General features: G+C 40.0%; 1 protein-coding gene across 2 annotated transcripts in view; it reads left to right on the top strand.

The window, feature by feature from the left end:
- RASA3 (RAS p21 protein activator 3) overlaps positions 1-18,928 on the top strand; it is a 128,815-nt gene that overhangs the window by 88,660 nt on the left and 21,227 nt on the right. For both annotated transcript variants that reach the window (XM_051772740.1, XM_051772739.1), the window contains exons 6-10: positions 6,173-6,253; positions 8,952-9,024; positions 13,301-13,380; positions 17,385-17,489; positions 17,992-18,148. In XM_051772740.1, the coding sequence (XP_051628700.1) occupies positions 6,173-6,253; positions 8,952-9,024; positions 13,301-13,380; positions 17,385-17,489; positions 17,992-18,148 (496 nt within the window). The remainder of the gene's footprint in view (positions 1-6,172; positions 6,254-8,951; positions 9,025-13,300; positions 13,381-17,384; positions 17,490-17,991; positions 18,149-18,928) is intronic.

The following is an 18,928-nucleotide window of genomic DNA, read 5'->3' as shown; positions in this document are numbered from 1 at the left end:
CTCTGATGTGCTTAAGCTCTATCAGAATGGGGGGAGTTTTGAGTGTATAATGTATCTTGTATATAAACGTTTCAGAGCCAATGCCTCAGATGCTGTATAACCTTTATTTTAAGAGAATACACTTAAGTGAAATGCTGATCCCAGGTGAAGTGCCATTTGTTTCAATGGGGCAGGATTTTATTTAGTGCCATAGATCTTTGTGGCAGAAGGAGTTGTCACATGAAGGGGGGAAAGGTAGCTCCAGTTAACTATTAATCCTCTTGAAGGTTAAGGGGATGGCAAGTGTTTGTTTGCTTGTACACCAGAACTTGTTTGTTCTCCAGAATAAAACAAAAACTCAAAAGGAGGAGGGTATTATCCGTAAGGGATAGGGTACTGCTGGAGTTTCTGAAGGAGAGTGGTTTTCCTGGAGGGGGTGGTAAAAGAGATGGAAGGGTAGACTTGAGAGCAGCAGTGTGAATGAGGATTGGATAAAGATTCTGGTTTCAGATTTCCTGGAGAGACCAAAAAATGTCTTGAAAAATCATGATAATAAAGCATTGGTCTGTGAACTTGGTGCTATACAAGCATTGATGTATTTTGTTCAGTACAGCTGTACCTACAGGAACACTGTTCCATCCTTTCCTTTCTCTGGTTCATTCTGCCAGGCATGGTCAGTGGTCACCGGACACTACGCAGTGCTGTAACATTTTGTGTCTGTGTGGACATAACATGAAGGTGAACCCGGGCACATCATTGCAGGCAATTCACAGTATGTGAGAACTGCTTTCAGAGGAAACTGGTCTGTTTCTCAGTGCAAAAATCATTCAGATGGGATGAATAGTAGGAGATCTTGGTTTGGTACAAGTAGATCACTGCCCGTTGTCAAGGAAAATAGGTACTTTTGAAATCTTCTTTTACTAGAGTTCATTTACTGGGAGTGGGCATGATCCTTCAGCTTCAGGTGATCATCCGGAGGACAAGGACTTGATGTAATACATTGATTCAGTATTGTTAGCCTTCTTATTCCCTTGGGACAGGGGCAAGGCAAAGTCAGTGTATGAACTGGTAAAGGAACTTTGAGTAGGTTGGGAAATAATAATCTTAGTAATTTTGATAATGAAGGCAGAGTGTAATTTAAACCCAGGATTGGGTCGACTGTAAAAATTTTTGCCTTATTCCAGAAGAAACAGGCGACTTGGTCAACCTCTTGGCAAAAAAGGGTTGTGTGTTTATGTTAAATCCTGAGTGGAGATCCAGTAGATTACTTTGTGGAAGTGAAGGGGAAGTGCAAGGCTTGTCTGAAGGTGCACAAACAGTAGTTAAGATGTAACACTTGGTTAAACTCAACCCAGGATACTGATTCTGAGTCTGTCTAGTAAGAGATGAAGAACTATGAGAGCAGTTATACAATGACACACTTTCATGGCCTCCAGAAATTTGTGATTCAGGGAATTTCTGAGCTAGACTTAGCACCTTTCTTCTTATTAGTGGTGAATGCAGTTACATCCAGACAAAGCCCCTCTAAAACGTGTATATAACTGGTTTATTAAGGTTACACACACAGACAAAGAGAATAAGGAGGCGGCCTGGGAATAGTTCCTGCTTACAGTAGAAGGTGTTCACTGGTGTGAGAGCAGCTACCATGTGCCACCACAGATGTGAGATTTGCCAAAGTATATATGAAAATCTGTTGTGCAGCATTAAATCAAAGTTCCTCATAAACCACTGGCAATGAGTGTGGAGCTCAGCTCGTGATGCAAGGCTGCACTGAAAGAAAACAACATTCAAGAATGAGCTTACAATGGCAAGGAAAGGAGAGAAAAATCCATCTCTTTACTGTCAAACTAGGCAAAAAGACTGGACTACTACATTATGAAGTTAGATTAATAGCCTATTTTATGCGCCCTAAGAAGCCCAGCCACAGAGGGAGACTATTCAGAGGTACTCTGTTATTCCTGGAAGACAAGGTTACTCAGGGTAGTACATATGTTACAGGATGACTCTATAATCAGTAGAAAAGAAAAATTGGGGGGGTGAGGAGGGGGGTGGGAGAAGGGAAGAGAGATCCAAAGAGACTTAAGAAGATAAGTCAGATACCCTGGGGAATGTGCAGTGCCAAACAAACACTTAGCATAGGCCAAAGATGCATTGTTTTGATGACACTTATGCCACAAAGTCTGCTTTTAAGTTGATACTTGTCTGGTCAGGCTTGTCACACAAAGTACTGAGTGTTCAAGTAATCATTAGATCACTAGAGCAAGCAAGGAGGAAGTCTCTTGTCTTTGAAATGATGCAGAAAAGAACCTGAGTATGGCCAAAAACATGTGCATATGAGATGGAACCAAGTCTTAAGATAAAGAAATGAAAGAGAGGTGAAACAAGTGGAGGCTGGAAATAAAAGAATAAGATAAATGAATAAACTTGCCAAGCATCAATATTGATCCCAGAAACCAAGCAATTAAAATATATGGATTAGGTACAACAAGAGAAAACAAATATATAGAAAAAAGGATGTATGTATTTTCTGTTGAGGAATCACAGTCTGATCGGAGAAAAGAGAATGGGAACAGTGTGCTGTTCCCTGCCTGGGCTGAAAGTGGGGGAAGAACTGAGCCTGACTTGGTATACTGGAAGTAATTTAGTCTGGAAGAATGGTAAATACGGATATGTGTTTTAAGAACAGCTATGTCCCTTCTGGTTTCTTTTCTCTGTGTCTGTTTTTGCCTTGGTTGTCCATTCTGATACGCAAGGAGGCCAACGATACGTGTGTCCTGAACTGATCACAAAGCCTGTAATTTTTAAATAATTTTTGCAGTTCCAAGGAGGAGGCATGGAATGCCCATGGGCTTGGATCATCCTGATGTTCCTCACCTGTGTTAAGCCTGGTTTTGAGTATGTTTGTCTAGGGGCTGTGTCAGAGGCTACAACCTACAACTCTTAGCTGGCAACCCAGAGGCAGAGGAAATGCCTGTACTGTCAGATATGAGCTAATTAGTCTTTGTTGAAAAATCTCTTGATTGTTTTCAAAACCTCCTCCTCCTACCTTCCTCATGAGGCACGAGGGCATGCTCATGGTATGTTTAAGTTTTTGAAGTTTTCTTTTAACTGGTGGGAATTTTCCATATCTTATTTACTCTTGTGAAGGTTTGGTCATGAACCACACTGAAAACTGAACTGTCTTGTTTCTTGAAACCTATTAATTTTATAAACCACAAACAAAATATAGTGAGGCAGCTGCTTTGAGACTTTTGTCATATGACCCAGGACTAACCTTAGCTCAGCCAGGCAAGCTGTGAGGGATGGCTCACCCTGCCCCAGCTGGGCTCCAGATAGCTAAATGATCAGAAACTACCAGTTGGGTAGAAAAGATTCTGGCAGCTCCCAGACATTGTTCCTCGGAGGTCTGATGAGTCACTTGTAATTCTTGAATAATCTCGATTGTCTAGGCTATTTTTCATTATCATTCATGTATCATTCTGATACATATATGTTAATTCTGTAGATGATTAGAGCAATGGCATTTTATTTTTAATGACTTTATTCGCTGCATCCCAGTGTGCTCCCCCCTCCCCCAAGATAATACCTTTATTACACATTCCTTTTCTTTTTCTTTTTTTCCCTGTCTATTACAGATATTAACTGTCAGTCTTAATAATGTGATAGCCATGTGGCAGAATTGAGGTTCCATTTTATTGTCTCTGAGTAGCTGACATTTTGTTCTAGCTCTTTTCCTGCTTGCCAAGTAAAGCCAGTGTTCTGGTACCAGGTCGGGAGAGGAGGAGTGTTAATTTACCCAGCAACTTTCCCATGACTGACAAAAATGGCTGTAACAAAAGCAGCCCTAACATTACATTATCCTGCAGCTAATGAGTCAACCAGACCTGTGTCTTGTTGAATTTTATTGTCTCTCCTCATAATGTTTTGTAAGATACAAGAACCAGAATGAACTTCTCTCCAAACACAGCCTTCCCTCCTTAAAATCCTGTCTTCAGTCTTTTGCTGATTTCTTCAACATTCTCAAACAATAACTCCTTTTAAATTACCTGAAAGACTTGTGATACAGTCTATGTCAGTGTCTGTTTCCTGTTTTCCCACATTTTGTTTCTTTCAAGGTTTTTCTTTTGTATTGTTTTTTCTTTTTGTATTCCAACTGCACACAAAGAAACAACTTACTCTTAAGTCATCATGACTGCACAAGAACATCTGTGTATTTTGTTTTATTCTTTTTCCCTTTTTTTTTTGTTTTGTTTTGGTTGGTTTTTGGTTTTTCCTCAGAGAACAGAAAAACTACCCTCCTGTGTGAAATGCCCCTCTAGTGTAGCCTAGTGCTGTTTCTGATATTTGACAGTGAGTGATACTTCAAATATGGTATGATTGCTCCAGTGTTGCACCCTTCCTGATCACTAATTTGGGATTTCCTGATCTGAAGGAGGTTTATGGACCATTAATCTTTAATAGCTGCCTACAAACCTACACTCCATGAGTTCCTGGTTTGAATCCATGTATTCTTTTGGCATCCATGACACCCCATGGCAATAAGTTTTGCAATTTCATTGTGTGGAAAAAGTACTTCCTTTTTTGTTTATTTTTAAACCTGCTGTCTGGTAATTTAATTGTGTGCCCCATAATTCTTATTTTGTGAGGAAATGTTCTCCACACCATTCATGATTTTGTAAACTGTTTGTGAATGAGTAACTTCTGTTTTCTGAGCTGGAGAGTAGAGACCTGGGAGAGCTATGAGTGATTAGAAGTCGTCCTCCCTGTGTTTTGTAGAGCACACAAAATTCAAGATGTGGGTGCCCAGTGATGTACATTGCTGTGTTCTCTCCAACCAGCTGGTGATACTGTTTGCCTTTTTAGAATCACAGAGGATCCCACAAGGATCATCGAGTGTGTGCCCCTTAGTGTGATCTTCAGTCTTCTTGTACTTGTAGTACTGTGTGAACCTATCTAGATTGTACCTCTTCTGGTACAAAAATGATTTCTGTATTGGTGCAGAATATTAATTTCTTTCCTCCCTCTCTGCAGAATAAGTAATTATAGGTCTGTTGTTAAACTGTATTTGAAGTCCCCATTGTATGTTACCAAATAACTTGCCTTGTGGATAAAGTTGGGGAGCACTATCTGTTACTGAATTTTTATCTATTGATATTTTTAGTATTTTTTTGTATCAAAGTTACTGTCTCTGAAAACATTAAAATGGATATTACTTTTCTTCTGTTTGCAAGATATTTCATGCTGCAATGATATTACTGCTCACTTGCCCAAAGAGCTTCAGAGTTTGTCTTCACTGAAATTTTCCAGTTGTAATTGTAAATACTTCAGCCTAGCAGGCTTACCTGTTGGAAGCAGAACTTGCTTCAGGAGGGAGAGGCCTGGCAACTGGCTTCTCTTGGTTTCCAGCTGGTGCTGCTTTCCTCAGTAGGTTTTAACTTGTGAAATGTGAAACATTTTTTCACTTTTTGGGAGAAGTTGTGTTGGGTTTTTTCTTATTTTTCTTTTTTTTTTCTTCTCCCCCAAAGGGGGGGTGTTGAAATGAAAGTGCAGAAGTGCAACTTTCCCACCATGGAGTGCAGCAAAACCCAATTTGTTCCATGTTTTCCTTCCAATGTCTCTTTTACTGCTTCAGTGCAGAGCTGCTGGACATGGAGAAAGATGGTTGTGTCATATTGTCTCTTGATCTGTTGTTAACACACCTTTACAAATAAGCCCATGCTGAATTTTGTTAAAAGCATTGAGGCCTTCATGAATGTTATTCTGAGGAATTACCTAACTACTGCTGGGATCTGTCTGTGTGGGTTTTTTTAATCTTCTGTTACAGAAATAAATTCTGGTTATGTCTTTTGGTTAAATAAGTTGTCAGAGAATTTTAAAGCGCTGACAGCTCCCAACTTGACAGCAAACTCTTACTTCGTAAACCTTAGGTTGTTGTGCTTGCGTAATAAGAATCCTTTGAGTTTAGGTTTCTCAGTAATTTAACAGCATTTTTGACCTCATTAAAGTTAGTATTTAAGACCAAAATGTGTTTTCAAGTTCAGGTATAAATTCAATATTTCTCTTAGTGACATTTCAATTCCATAGTGTAAAGTATTATGAAAAGGGAACAGGATAAAAAATGCTTTGCTTTTATTTTCAGTCCAGTTTCTTTCCATTTAATTGATTTGTTTGTCTTGGTTTTCTTCTTTTTTAGAGTTTTAGAGTGCCAAGGACTGCCCATTGTGAACGGGCAATGTGATCCCTATGCCACCGTTACCTTAGCAGGACCCTCCAGGCAAGTATTGCACGTTCAAGAGCTTCCATTTTATGAGGATGGTTTCTGTTTCCTTTGTCTGTTAGAAATCTGCATTCTCAGGTGGACAGCTGGGAGTATTTAGACACTGCTAGAATATGTTAAGTGTTGGTGTGTGCGTATATGAGCTACTGAATTATACTAGAATAAGTAATTTGAGGCTTGTTTCAGTTTTGATTTATGTAAACATCTGAATAATCTCAGAATAATTTGAATATCCTGGAGTATATAATTTGTGGTTAGGCTTAATTTATGCATCTTGTCACCTCACAGTTGGAGGCTGGTTCTTGAGCAAATTCATTGCCTAATTTTGGGCAGGGGCAGAAGAGAAATCTGAATACATCAGCATCTTGCAGAGTATGCACGTTTGTATGTGAATATTTAGTGTCTTCACTTTCAAGGTGTGGCAAATTATTGTGTATGTCAAAACCCCTAGGTGGCTCAGTCCTGTAATTTCATATAAGCAGACATAATAGCATGGATAAAATTTGGAATGAGGTTTTAGTGATGAGATTCTGCATAATACTCTTCAGTTTAAATTTGGGATTCAATTTTCCCATCTGTTGTAAAAATTTCCTGTGCTGTTGGATGTCACTGTGGGGTTTTTTCTGGCTATCTAAAGTCATCTTTTATGTTGGTATCATTTTAGAAACAAAACAGCTCTGCTCTGACCTCAAAGAATCGGATTTGATAGCATGGGCTATTCATAATATTTTACAATAATTTCTTGAAAATACTATAAATAAGAAGCATTCTTGACAAATATTTACCTTGCATGCAGAGGAGTCTTTGAGTTTGTCTTTATTCTTCATCTTTGTCTATGTGCATTGAGCCTTGTCTCTATTTTTGAGCTGTGTATTTGAGTTATACACTTTGTTTTAAGCCTGTAACCTGTTTCAGATAGCACTGGATGGCTATTCCTGAAACTGTAAGGAGATTGTTTGACTAACCCTTGAAAGACCAAACTTACCTTTGTCAGCTTCCCTCCGCCTCCCAGTCTGGATAATGTGTGACTATTGATCATGTATTTCCCTTCAGAATAAGGAGCATAGCCTTATCCTATTCCTGTCTGGTTTTTTTGGGGGGGATGAAGAGGGCTTGCCTCCTATCTCCAGCAAGCAGCATGCAGCTTATTCCCATCCACTGCTTTGTAATTGCTCAGTAATTGTGCTGCCTTAATCACCTCCCGTTCTACATCCTGCTTCCCAGTCCCCTCCCAGATGGGTTTATCAGTAAAGAGCTTGGTTGGCAAGTGTGAGTGATGAGATGGAGTTGGCAATCTGTCCTATGTCCTGGAGGCGATTAGTCTCTCTTATCTCTCAGCTTCTCCTAGGAATAGTGGGATATTCTTAATCTGTACATCATTCTCCTCTCTGGATTTTTCAATGCCTCTCATTTTAGAGTAGGAAAGCTGCTTTATTCAGCTGCAATGCCAAGAATAAAAATTTCAACAAACGTGCTGCTGTTTATTGTGTGATTTGTACTTAACAGAGCCATCATCAGGCTTCCTAACCAAAACTCTTTCTATTCCTGTGTTATAGATGGGAAAACATTGTTTACTCATGGACGGGCCCATTCAAGTCACATGGGAAGCAGCACTGAGAATTAGACCCAGCTTTACTTGACCTCTATGAAATACATAGAGTTGTCCAGTTAATATAAGCAGCTTTGGTGCGTGAGAAATGTCAGATAGATGTTGGGATGAAATGATTAGTAGGTCAGTTTTCCACATGGCTGATGTGCCTCTCCATCTGTGTCTGTTTTAACTATGCCTGCAGAGCTGTAGGGGAAGATTGGTGACACTGGACAACACAGAGCTTTTCTCTTGTAGGTAATGAGGACGAATCAAGCACAGGTTCATAACATTTGGAAGTCACCAAACAGCTGTTGGCTGGCCTGTGAGAAGTGCATTGGATGGCTCTAGCCCAGCACCAAGCAATTAGATGTCTGTGGCTAAAAGCCATGGAGGATGAATGGGCAGTGCTAAACTTGGTCAGGCCTGGTGAGCGGCTGAGAGGAGGTCTGCCCTGTCTTGTTCCTACAGAACAGTAGAAATAGACTTCTGCTCAGCAGTGCTCATAATAATTTGCCACCATAATATTAACTAAGCTGCAGGGAAAGGGATGGTAATACAGCAATAAAAATATTCTTACTGAAGAATTCATTCTGGATTTTTTTATTATCTAACATCTCTGAAAAGCAGTCATTGATTCTTCAGGCCAGGATTATAAAATATAAATATCAGAAATAGCTGTGTTAGTCTTTGTCTCCTGTGTTTTTAGAGTATAGGGAATTTTTGAGTTGCATCAAGACTGAGACAATCTTCCCTGAGACAATGTTGCTGCTCAGAGCCCCATTCTTGGCAGTTGCTTTGTACACATAGAAGATTCTGCTGGATCAAGCAAGTGACAGAATCAGGGTTTAAGGGCTTGTGTTTAAAAGAGGATAACAAACTGTGATTACTGCCACTTTAGAGAAATAAGCATGCGTTGAATCTCTCTCTTAAATGTGTGTGAATGTCCGTGCCTTGCTGTGCTGGAGCCACATAGCATTCTGGTTTTATTAGATAAATCAAGTGTATGGCTATTTCCTCTTAAGGGACTGTTTTAGGATCACACTTTTGCTGATGTTGTTTCTTACCCTTTTTTGTTTGTTTGTTTGTTTTGTTTCCTTAATTCAGATCGGAAGCCAAAAAGACTAAAGTTAAAAAGAAGACCAACAATCCACATTTTGATGAAGTGTTTTATTTTGAGGTTGGTATTTCAAAGGAATGGGTGATGAGCTGAAATACTATACTGTAGATAGTTGGCACAGCATCCTGCTTCATGTTGTGCCAGCTGTCATCTTTGAAGACTGTTTCAATGCATGGCACAGGGGAAAGAAGTACCTGGGATCAGACTACCCGTCTGCTGAGGAAGCAGTATATTGCTTCAGCTCAGCTGCTCTATAGGGAAACCTTTAAGTTGGGCACTTCTGAGCAACAGGCTTTACACTCAATCACAACTCACCCCAGTAGAGTTTCGAAAAAGTACAGTTAAAAATGGGTTAAAAAAACACAACAGTTCCCCCCCAGAGAATTTTGGGGTTTTTTTAAGCCTATGTTTTTATAGCTGCTCCACCCTGTCTTTCCCAGTCAATGGGAGGAAGGTTATTTCCTTAGGAATACTGAAAATTGTAGAGGAAAATACACTTAAACTGCTTGTTCTGGATGTCTACCAGTCTGCTGCAATACCAATGCCTTTTCTCCAAGTGGGTGACACCTCTACAGCTTTATTTAATACAGAGCATTTTCAACAAATCCAGTTAAGATAAAGTATAACTTGTGTGACAGTTCTCATTTAGGTTCTTACTGGCAAGAGTAGCTGTAATTGTGGTGTGGCCATACATATATGTGCATGTGTTTATAATTTAGATACCTCTTGAAACTTTCCATTCTTCTCTTCTAAAGCATGTGTATCTTTCTCTTTTCTTTTTCTCTTGGACATCATAGTCCTGGTCTCTGCTTAACTGTTCTATTTCAGTAGACACCTCAAGAATATATCTGGAAAACAAAGTCGATAAAAAACCAGAGTAGCCCAGTGCAGCTGGCATATATTGAAAAGCCCTTTCCACTCATATGGCTTGCATCATTCAGGTCACATTTGCATAAGAAATTGTTGCTGGCATAGAGATGATGCCTAGGGATGTGGTTTCTCAAATCAGTTCTGGGATACAGACAACTATCAGGAAGGGATAGCTGGGGAGAGAGGAGTCATACAGGTGCTGGTACACTGTGCAGATCTAAAGTGCACACATCATTTTTGGCATTTATGTCTTCTTCCTCCTTCTACAAACCTCTGTCTTTGCCTAGAAGCCTATACTTGTACTGACTAATCTAAAGTCTGTCGTACCAGCAGAAACGTTCTCTTGTTGATGTAATGTGTTTGGATACAAGGAACAGATACAGCAAGTTCTTTATGGCAGGGGCACTTTCTCAGTACCCAAAGGGGTGGAAGCCATGAGGGTTGGCCAGAATAGTTATCTAAGATAATCTTTCCTTCACTAAGCCAGTGTATCTCTTCCTAGGATCCTAGAAACCCTGCTAGCAGTGAACTTTTGCGCCTGGCTCTTTGAGACTCTGTGGAGTTGCTGCATGAGCATTGCTGGCAGGGGAAAGATTCCGTGATCCTGAGTGCTGAAAGTGCATTGAGGTGTCTGTGTTTGCTCAAGGTTGCCCAGGATTTCGGTCCATCACCTGGCCCAGAACTGCAGTCTTTGGCAGTGACACAAGAGTGATGTTGTATGTAAATAAACTAAAATGGGCTTCCCTGTTCTTAACACAGGCAATTCTGGAGGTGCCTGTCAGTGAGAACTTTTAAATGAGAATATAATCTGGGAATTCAGACTATAAACCATAAAAACTTCACCTGTCTGATTGCTCAACCTTCTGTGTGCTGCAGAAACAGCAAACATTTGGTATTTAAACACTGAACTTGGCAGGTGGTGCCATATTGGGAAAGGAAAGAGAGATACAAAGCATCTTCCAGCTGGAGTTGGGAGGGAGGGGGCTGGAGGCTTCCTTAGTTTGCCTTTGTGCTGAGAGCTGGGTTGCGTGCAAGTACCGGCAGAGGCAAAACCTGAACTCAAGCCCATGCCCCAGTTGTTCTGCTAACTCAGAGCAAAATGATTTCTGTGTGGGTAAGAGCAGAGCTTAGGAAATGTCTGAATCAGCCAGAATTCTGAAACATAAACATACCCTTAGTACAGACAGAGCCATCATAGATTTATGTCATTTGGAGAGTAGTTAATACATATCAGGCTGAACGTCTTCAAGGAACAAGGTTCAGTAGAACTGCTGTGACTGGAAAATACATTCACTAATGAGATGTGGGCAGACCTGTGGCTGGTGCATGCAAAGTGCTCCAATTCCTGTGGAGCTGCACACATTCATGCTTTTGACAGCAGTGTCACTTTCTGCTTCTCAACAGCTTCATCAGCTTTCCTGCAGTCTGCTAGCACAGTGATTGGCCATGCCTCCAAGAAGCAGCTGATCTGTAAAAGGCAGTGAATGGGGGCTTTCCTTTCTACAACTAAAAAGTTGCAGATTTAATTTTCTAAACGGAAAGTAGGTTATAATTGGTTTGGGAAATAGAGGACCTTATTTAAGGGGTGCTGTGAGTGAAACTTGCACCTGATGGTTAGGAGCCATTTTCATCACCACTTCAGCTGCAGTGTGGTATGGAGCTCTGTAACAGGAAAATGGCCCTTTTGCAGGAACTGAAGGGGGGAGTGCTGGGAACCTGCTTGTGAACCTGCACGTACTGGAAAACAAACGAGCAGCTATAAAACAGCTTTTCAGCTTTGCCTGAGGAAGGGGACCAACACAGCAGAATTGTGCCCCCTGTTTTGTGAAATGTTATGTGGCAGCTGGTTCAGCACCGTGGACTGGGAGTTTCCTCATCTTCAGTTCCACAGAGCTCTCTCTTTAGGAATACTACTCTTGAACTGTATTAATGTGCATACTAAATAGTCGTATGGGTAAACAGAGATACTCATACAAGTAGATTCCAGCAAAACTTCTTAGGAAAGTGTTTACTTAAAAGGGACATGCCATAAGTTACAGTTATACTATAGCTTTTTAAAACAACTCATGTGTTACAGATAATAAGACTTAAAAGCTTCCTTCCTCATTGACAATGACACCATTAGCTTACAATGGTAGTAGCAAATGTCATTTGCAGTTACATAGGAAAATTTGCAGGAATAATGAAGACAGTGTTTGCAAGGCTAGGGTGAGGAAATTTGCGCTTAGATCCTGAAGTTGTAGACTGTATTTAAATACACTGGTTTTGGGCTTACCGTTAATTTTGATTTCATTAGTCTGTAGCATTTGGTCTCCAGTGCTGCCAGTACCTTTTAGTTTTTATGTATCACCTTGAAAATGTTTCCTGCCTCACACAGACGTACGTACAAAAGGCTCTGAGTGTCCTGTGCCAAAGATTCTTCTCTGGTTCCTCCCTACTTAGGCAACTATATTGTTGCCTCCCTTGTTTGTGCTGTCTGTGTCTCATGTACAGTACAAAACCAAGAAGTCAAGTTTACAATAAAAGCCAGTTTTTGTGAGTGGGAAGTATTAAGCCGCAACTGTATTCAAACCTACGATAAAGTTGAGCTACTTTGTGCAACCAGGAGCTGAACCCACACATCATACACCCTTGCATTTGATCAGTTCCTGCTGTGGTTTCAGCTGGGCGGGGTAGCCTTTTTCTCAAGTTTCTGACACACTACACAAAAACACAACCTTCAAAGTCTTTTTATAGGCATGCTAGAAAACAAATTTTAAGAAATGTTTGTATAAAACCTTTCTTGCTAATGCTCTACACTTACAGCTTTCTGTTTTTTTTACCTGCGCTTTGCTGTTTAATCAGTCTTGGAAATATGGTTGGTGAACTGTGCAGCTGGTTCTATATTCTGATATGCACAACATAGGCTAGGGTCTCTTAGACAATTGGTCTACTTGATATTTGTTGTGTGTGGACAGGTTAAATTGACTTCCAGGATATCAGGGCAGGCAGAATTTCCCAATTCTAACTGGATACACAGCAAAGTGTTTTTAAGGGTGGTTTTCATTCCTCCCCCACTCTCTCCTCAGAGTGCCTCAGGGCATCTGTTGTACAGCTGTATTTAAAACCCAAATATTAATTGCCCTTTTATTTCCCTAGATGGATTATAAAATTGGTGCTCCTTCCAATGGTGTTTTTGTGTTGTTCATATAAACTCAAAGTGCTATAGTAATATTAAAGATGTTCTTTCTCTGTAAAGAAAGTATGGGGTATCTAGTAACTCCAGGTTATGACTTTGTAACCAGCACTTTTGTATAGTCAGGAATCTGTTTAGTCAACATGTTCATTCACTTGCATGAATGTTTTCAGTATTGGGACTGAAGTCACTGCTGATAGTGAAAGGTAGTGATCTTCCAAAGCTTTGTACAAGTTAGATCAGAAAGTTTTTGTGTCAGATAAGCTGTTAAAGTTTCTTCCTTTTTATTAGGTTACAAGACCCAGTAGCTACAACAAGAAATCCCATTTTGATATTGAAGATGTTGATGAAGTTGACAAAATGGAGATTAGGTAATATAAAATACTTCACTGGTATAAAACTGTCTTCCTAAGTTGTGTAACTTTGGAGTAGACCGTGTTTTCAAAGTGGCAAGCATGGTTTTACTGTTGATAAATCAAGATGGGGCTTCATCACTGTATCTGTATGTTAATTTACCTCCACTGTCTTGTAGATCGTATCTTGAATGTGTGTGATGGTTTTCCTTTGTATCCTATGTATACTGTGTGTATGCTAATGTGTGGTTGTCATTAAGCACAACCTTTTATGTCTTTACTTCCCTTTCCTTCCTCCCTCAGTTTCCCAGGAGAGCCCAGAGGCTCTGTGATGCTCTCAGTTAAAGAATGTATTTTCTTTTATCGCTTACTTTTAGCAACCCTTGTAAGGTCCTTCTTCCCTGGAAAGAAACTCTTGAACTCAGAGTTTTTCTGGGGCAGAGGCAGTTTCTCTTCTCTTTTGCCTGCCAAACTTTAACCCCTTATTGCAAGATCTGGTATGATAAAAGTGAAATCAGTTGCACAGGAAAAGAGCTATTCTGATTTCAAAACCAAAACAACCCTGCCCCACCACGTGCCACCCTCTCAGTACTATTTTAAGCCCTGCTGAGGCCAGTCAACAGCATCTATGGGGACAGATGAGTATAAGAGTGGAGAGAAGAAAACAATAGGAGGTATGAAACTTGAAGATATCACATGCATCATACCATCACATAGGTTGAAACTTGGAGACTTAGGCTGTCTGGTGATCTGGATGCATTGTAGATGAAAATTGCTGTGTCTACATCAGATGATGAGAAATTCCCCTCTCCTTTATGCTAGGATTTGGAGGAAGAAAGGTTGAGGGAGAATAGTAGCACCCCCTTCCTCCCCAGGTATTCCCACATGAGAGGCAGTGAGGCATCTCCCAAATGTTCCCTAGTTCCTTCAGAAGCACAGCTGGCTGTAAGGAAAGGAGGGAATACCGGGAAGGGGGAACAGTACTTAGTCCCAGCAAGCAAGATGCATCTGTGTTCACGAATGAATGGATTGAGAGCTGTTCTAATTTGACAGTCAGCTGCTGGTTCATGTAGTCTGTCAGTGTAGTATTGCAGTGCTACCAAGACCATTAATAGATTTGTGTTTGCCATGGCTCTGTGAGGCAGGAAAGGGAAACTATTCATATGTGAGAGAGACAAAAGCTGTGCTCTTTCTCTGAGAACATCTGTGTCAGGCAGTGTGTCAGGTAGCTGCTTGAGGGGCAACTCACAGCTAGTTAATGGGAGAAAAAGCACAGACCCAAGTGCAGTGCTGTACTGGTTTGGTGGTGTCAGTGTTGCAGCACAGCAGATGATGTAGTCCTAGCACTAGACTATATTTCTTCAAAGCTTTGCATGGTGTAGGCAGATATTAAATACCATGTTCCATATCCCATGGGATGTATGGGATGAAATGGGCAACTAAACCACATCGTGGGAGTCCCAGTCTAGTCTTTATAACCATGATGCTCAACCATACGCTGATTTTAAGTGAAAGCTAGGATTCTCTGCTAGTTTTTGTGATAGTTTGGAAGGGGACCCTAGACATTGTTGGGCAGTGGTTACACATTGCATAATATTTCAGTGATTCTTATTTTGTACTACTGGACTAAATAAAATTATACAGTTTTACTTACTGAGTATATTTTCTGGACAAATGACTGCAACAAAAATGTATGTGAAGCTGAGCTTCAGAAAAGTCTGTCATTCCTGAAAACCAGTGTATCACAGTGTGGTAAAGATGAGTAGTTTGAGAGGAGGCTTACAAAATAGTTGGGTAAAGATTAAGTACTTAAATAATAAGCAAAAGCAGATGAAGTGTTAGTCTTGGTTGGACAAATTCTGCTCAGAGGTTTTGTCCCCTGTAGGACAGAGTGTTTTTGTTTCCAGCTCAGGTTCCCCTTCCACCCCCACTCACTTCCTCCACTGTGTTTAGTGAGAGTTAGGTTGCACTCATGCCCTCTGGATGGATCACACAATCTATGGGTTTGGGGATTTGTTTTCTTTTTCTCTCCTGAGAAAAATACAGTACCACAGGGTAAAGAGGAGACTTAGTCTCTCATGATTTCTCTCTAAAGCTATGAAAGTTTTCTCTTTTTGAGTGGGTGTAGGAAGTTGTAGGCAGGACATATCAACACTTGGGGACCAGATGTTCTGGTGAACTCATTGTTTCTCCTCCCCCTCTCTGCTGTTTGTTTCTTTCTGTGACTACAATCTGTCCAGTTTCAGAATAATACTTGTCATAATTTTGCCTTTTAAAAATCTTAGGAAACAATCGTCTTTTAGACTCTGAGGTTTGTGTATTAAGATTTTTAATAAATGCTGTTCACTCTTTGTAGTCCAAAAGCACAAACCAATAATTTCAGAATTTACATGCCTACTTTGCTTACTGTGTAGTGTGAGACCTACTTTAACTTGCTAGTTCCTCATGTACAGATCCTTTGCATTGATTTTTTTTCTTTAGCTGGGGGGGAACATCCTTTGGCTCTCTGTTTGAATGTGTTATTGCTAGTTGGCATCTTGAAAGAGTTTGGATAAACTAGAAACCAGCAGCCTGTAAATACTTAGTGAATTGTAAGTTTGACAGTGTAAATAGACTTGAAGATTCTTTTCCTCCTGAAGCTGCTTTTAGCTACCTGAACTTGTTAGAAAGATAACAACTCACCAAATATGGAGAAAGGGGAGAGGAGGTTGAGTTTTCAAAGAAATTTTTTTCCTTTTGGAGCATTCTTGCCCTGCAGAAATACTGTCAAAATACCAATATTTGAAGAACTTTACCTAGCACATGTGCAATGTGAGATGATGGTATGTCTAGTGTATGATACTTGATGCATGAGACACTGCTGGCAGATACAAGGCTCAGAGTATATAAAAGTGATGTCCTCTGCACTTGGATAAGATAGGATAAACCTTTAGCAGGATTCTCAACATCCATGCCTTGACAAGTCTGCTGTGACTTGCTTGAGACTAGGAAGGTTGTGTAAGTATGTCCATGATTTTGGGGACACAATGACTTTGCACCTTATCAAAATTAAAGTTGCTCTTCTAAAAATCATCATTACTGGAAAACCTGTATTTCTTCCCATGTACCTTTTCCCCCCCCCCAAAGATTATGCCACGTTCAATCTGTCTTAGCTGCAAAATAGTCAGCTGAGCTTGTTTTATAATAAAAATACCTTACAGAGGAAACCTTAAAATACATACAGAAACCACTACCTTGGAGTTTGAAACCCTTGCTTCGAGGTGGGTATGGTAGCATTTGTCTACAAATGCTAGGTTAGACACCAGTACTTCTGCTTTGAATCTCAGTGCAGTTGTTTTCCATCCTAGTGCTAAAGAGCATAAGAAAGTATTATCTAGAGATACATACCAGAACTTCCCAAATGTGAGGGACCAAGTGCCAAAAATGTGTGAGCTTCAGTCAATACATAGATTACACAGAATGGTAGAAACTATCCCGAGGCTTTGAATATCTCTACAGAGCTAGTTCAGGTGCCTAAAATATGTAAGCTTGAGACAGTGAGTCTTTCCAGGAGCTAAAGTGCTGGGAAGGACTGCGTAGACATCCAGCCTTATTCCATAAAGCTGCCACTTAGCTGCTGGTAATCCCAAATTAGACAGGGACTGACAGTATGGAGTCCTTAAATTTGCACTTTTTTCCCCTGGTGTCATTCTACCTGTATTTTCCTATTTCCTGGGATAGCCAAACTATCCCAGCCCTCTGAATCTTTATCATTATCAATAGTGGAAACACTACAGATGAGAAAAAGTTAATCTAAATTATTTTTTTCACTGATGTTTCATGGAGATGAATTGCACGGCTTCAGAAATCTAAGGTAAGGTTATCACTTTACTGTTTGGAAACCACTGCTGTACAGTTTTAAGTCTTTCTAACTCATAGACTTAAGGGGAAAAAACCCAACAAATTTGGAAAAAAGGTTGGAATTCGTTGTTTTTATTTTTAATTTATTATTAATGTTTTTAATTTATTTGTTTTTAATATAGGGTTGATCTTTGGAATGCCAGTAACCTGAAGTTTGGTGATGAGTTTCTAGGAGAACTGAGACTCCCTTTGAAATTTCTCCGACAGTCTAGTTCTTACGAAGCATGGTATTTGACATTTTTCTTTTGGAGAATAAGTAGAAACATATGTCTGCTCTGAAGACTTAAGAGTCATTACTGCTATGTGATAAAGTTTAAATGGATTTAATTTGTATCATTTTTGTAAGCAAGCCAAAGTAATCTTAGCTAGTGTAAGAACAAGAAGTTTTGATAATGTGATTAGAGATTTCAGACTGCCTCTGTGTTGCGTGTGGGAGTTCTAATATGTTGAGTTTATGATATTATTTACTGCAGTTCATCAGCAATGCCATGGTTTTAGTGTGTGAGTTTTTAATCATAACTACATAAAACTTATGTTCAGAACTTCCCATGTTGCAGTTGGTGCAAAATAGACTGGCAAACTTAGTTAAAAACCCTGATTCAGAGCTCTCAAGGATTTGATACATATATAAATACTCTGTGTATCTGTACATTTTCTATACGTTCACATATAACCTGAGATAATCTTGTGTTTCAGCACAAACTTTCTGTCTTATTTTTTGCATATCAGGTATTTCCTGCAGCCCAGAGATAATGGTAACAAGTCATTGAAACCTGATGACCTTGGTTCCTTAAGGTTAAATGTGGTTTACACTGAGGACCATGTTTTTTCCTCAGACTATTACAGTCCACTTAGAGACGTCCTGCTAAAATCTGCAGATGTCGAGGTAATTTGCTTGCATTGTTTGTTGTTTACCTGCAGATCATCCTTCCAGGGGTCTCTGAATGTTTGTCACTATCTTGCTGGCACCATAGTTTTTTAGTTACCAGAGAGGTCAGCTTCTTTTTCACACCTGAGAGCCTGGTTAAGCTTTGTATATACCTGGTGCTTGTTTTCAGTCCTTGCAGAGATCTTTATCTGCATGCAGCATGGCGGGTGAAGGCACACCCAGGAACACCAGTGGTTTTAACAGCAGCATATTCTCTGTGACTTTAATTTTATATGTGAAAATGCAAAGTAAACTTCAGTTTGACCAGTTGTTTTCCTGTGGTGGAGAGGAACAGGTTTGCTTGCATAATTGAGAAAAACCCAAACCAAGAACTATTCCTGAAGCGTCAGAGTTGGACCTTGTGTGCCCTTGTGTATATTTTTAACAGTTGTAGCAGTGCTTTTATGTTGTCAGTGGAAGAACTGGGTTCTATACTCACTGTGACTTGAAATTGTAAAGGGTTAAATAGAGTTCTTCCTCTTTACTTGCTTCCCAGGCAAGTGACATTCAGTGAAAAGACAGCCATTAAAAATGGGGGGGGGGGGAGAGACTGTGTTGTAATAGTTTTTAAAGTGCTGCCCTCTTGTGATCAGAACTCACAGCCCACAAAAACGGGGATGTAACATCACCTATATTAGGTACAGAAATGTTGGGTAACTGGCCATTGCAACTGTTGTGTGGGGTTCAGCATTATGGAGCTAATGGTAAAAGAAAGAAAGGATGCTTGTTCTGGAAGGA

Source organism: Manacus candei, unplaced genomic scaffold (assembly GCF_025592945.1).
Source record: "Manacus candei isolate 608988 ecotype Guabito, Panama unplaced genomic scaffold, ASM2559294v1 h1tg000159l, whole genome shotgun sequence".
NCBI lineage: Eukaryota > Metazoa > Chordata > Aves > Passeriformes > Pipridae > Manacus > Manacus candei.
Note: the sequence above shows the minus strand (reverse complement) of the source record. Positions and strands in the feature narration are given on the sequence as shown.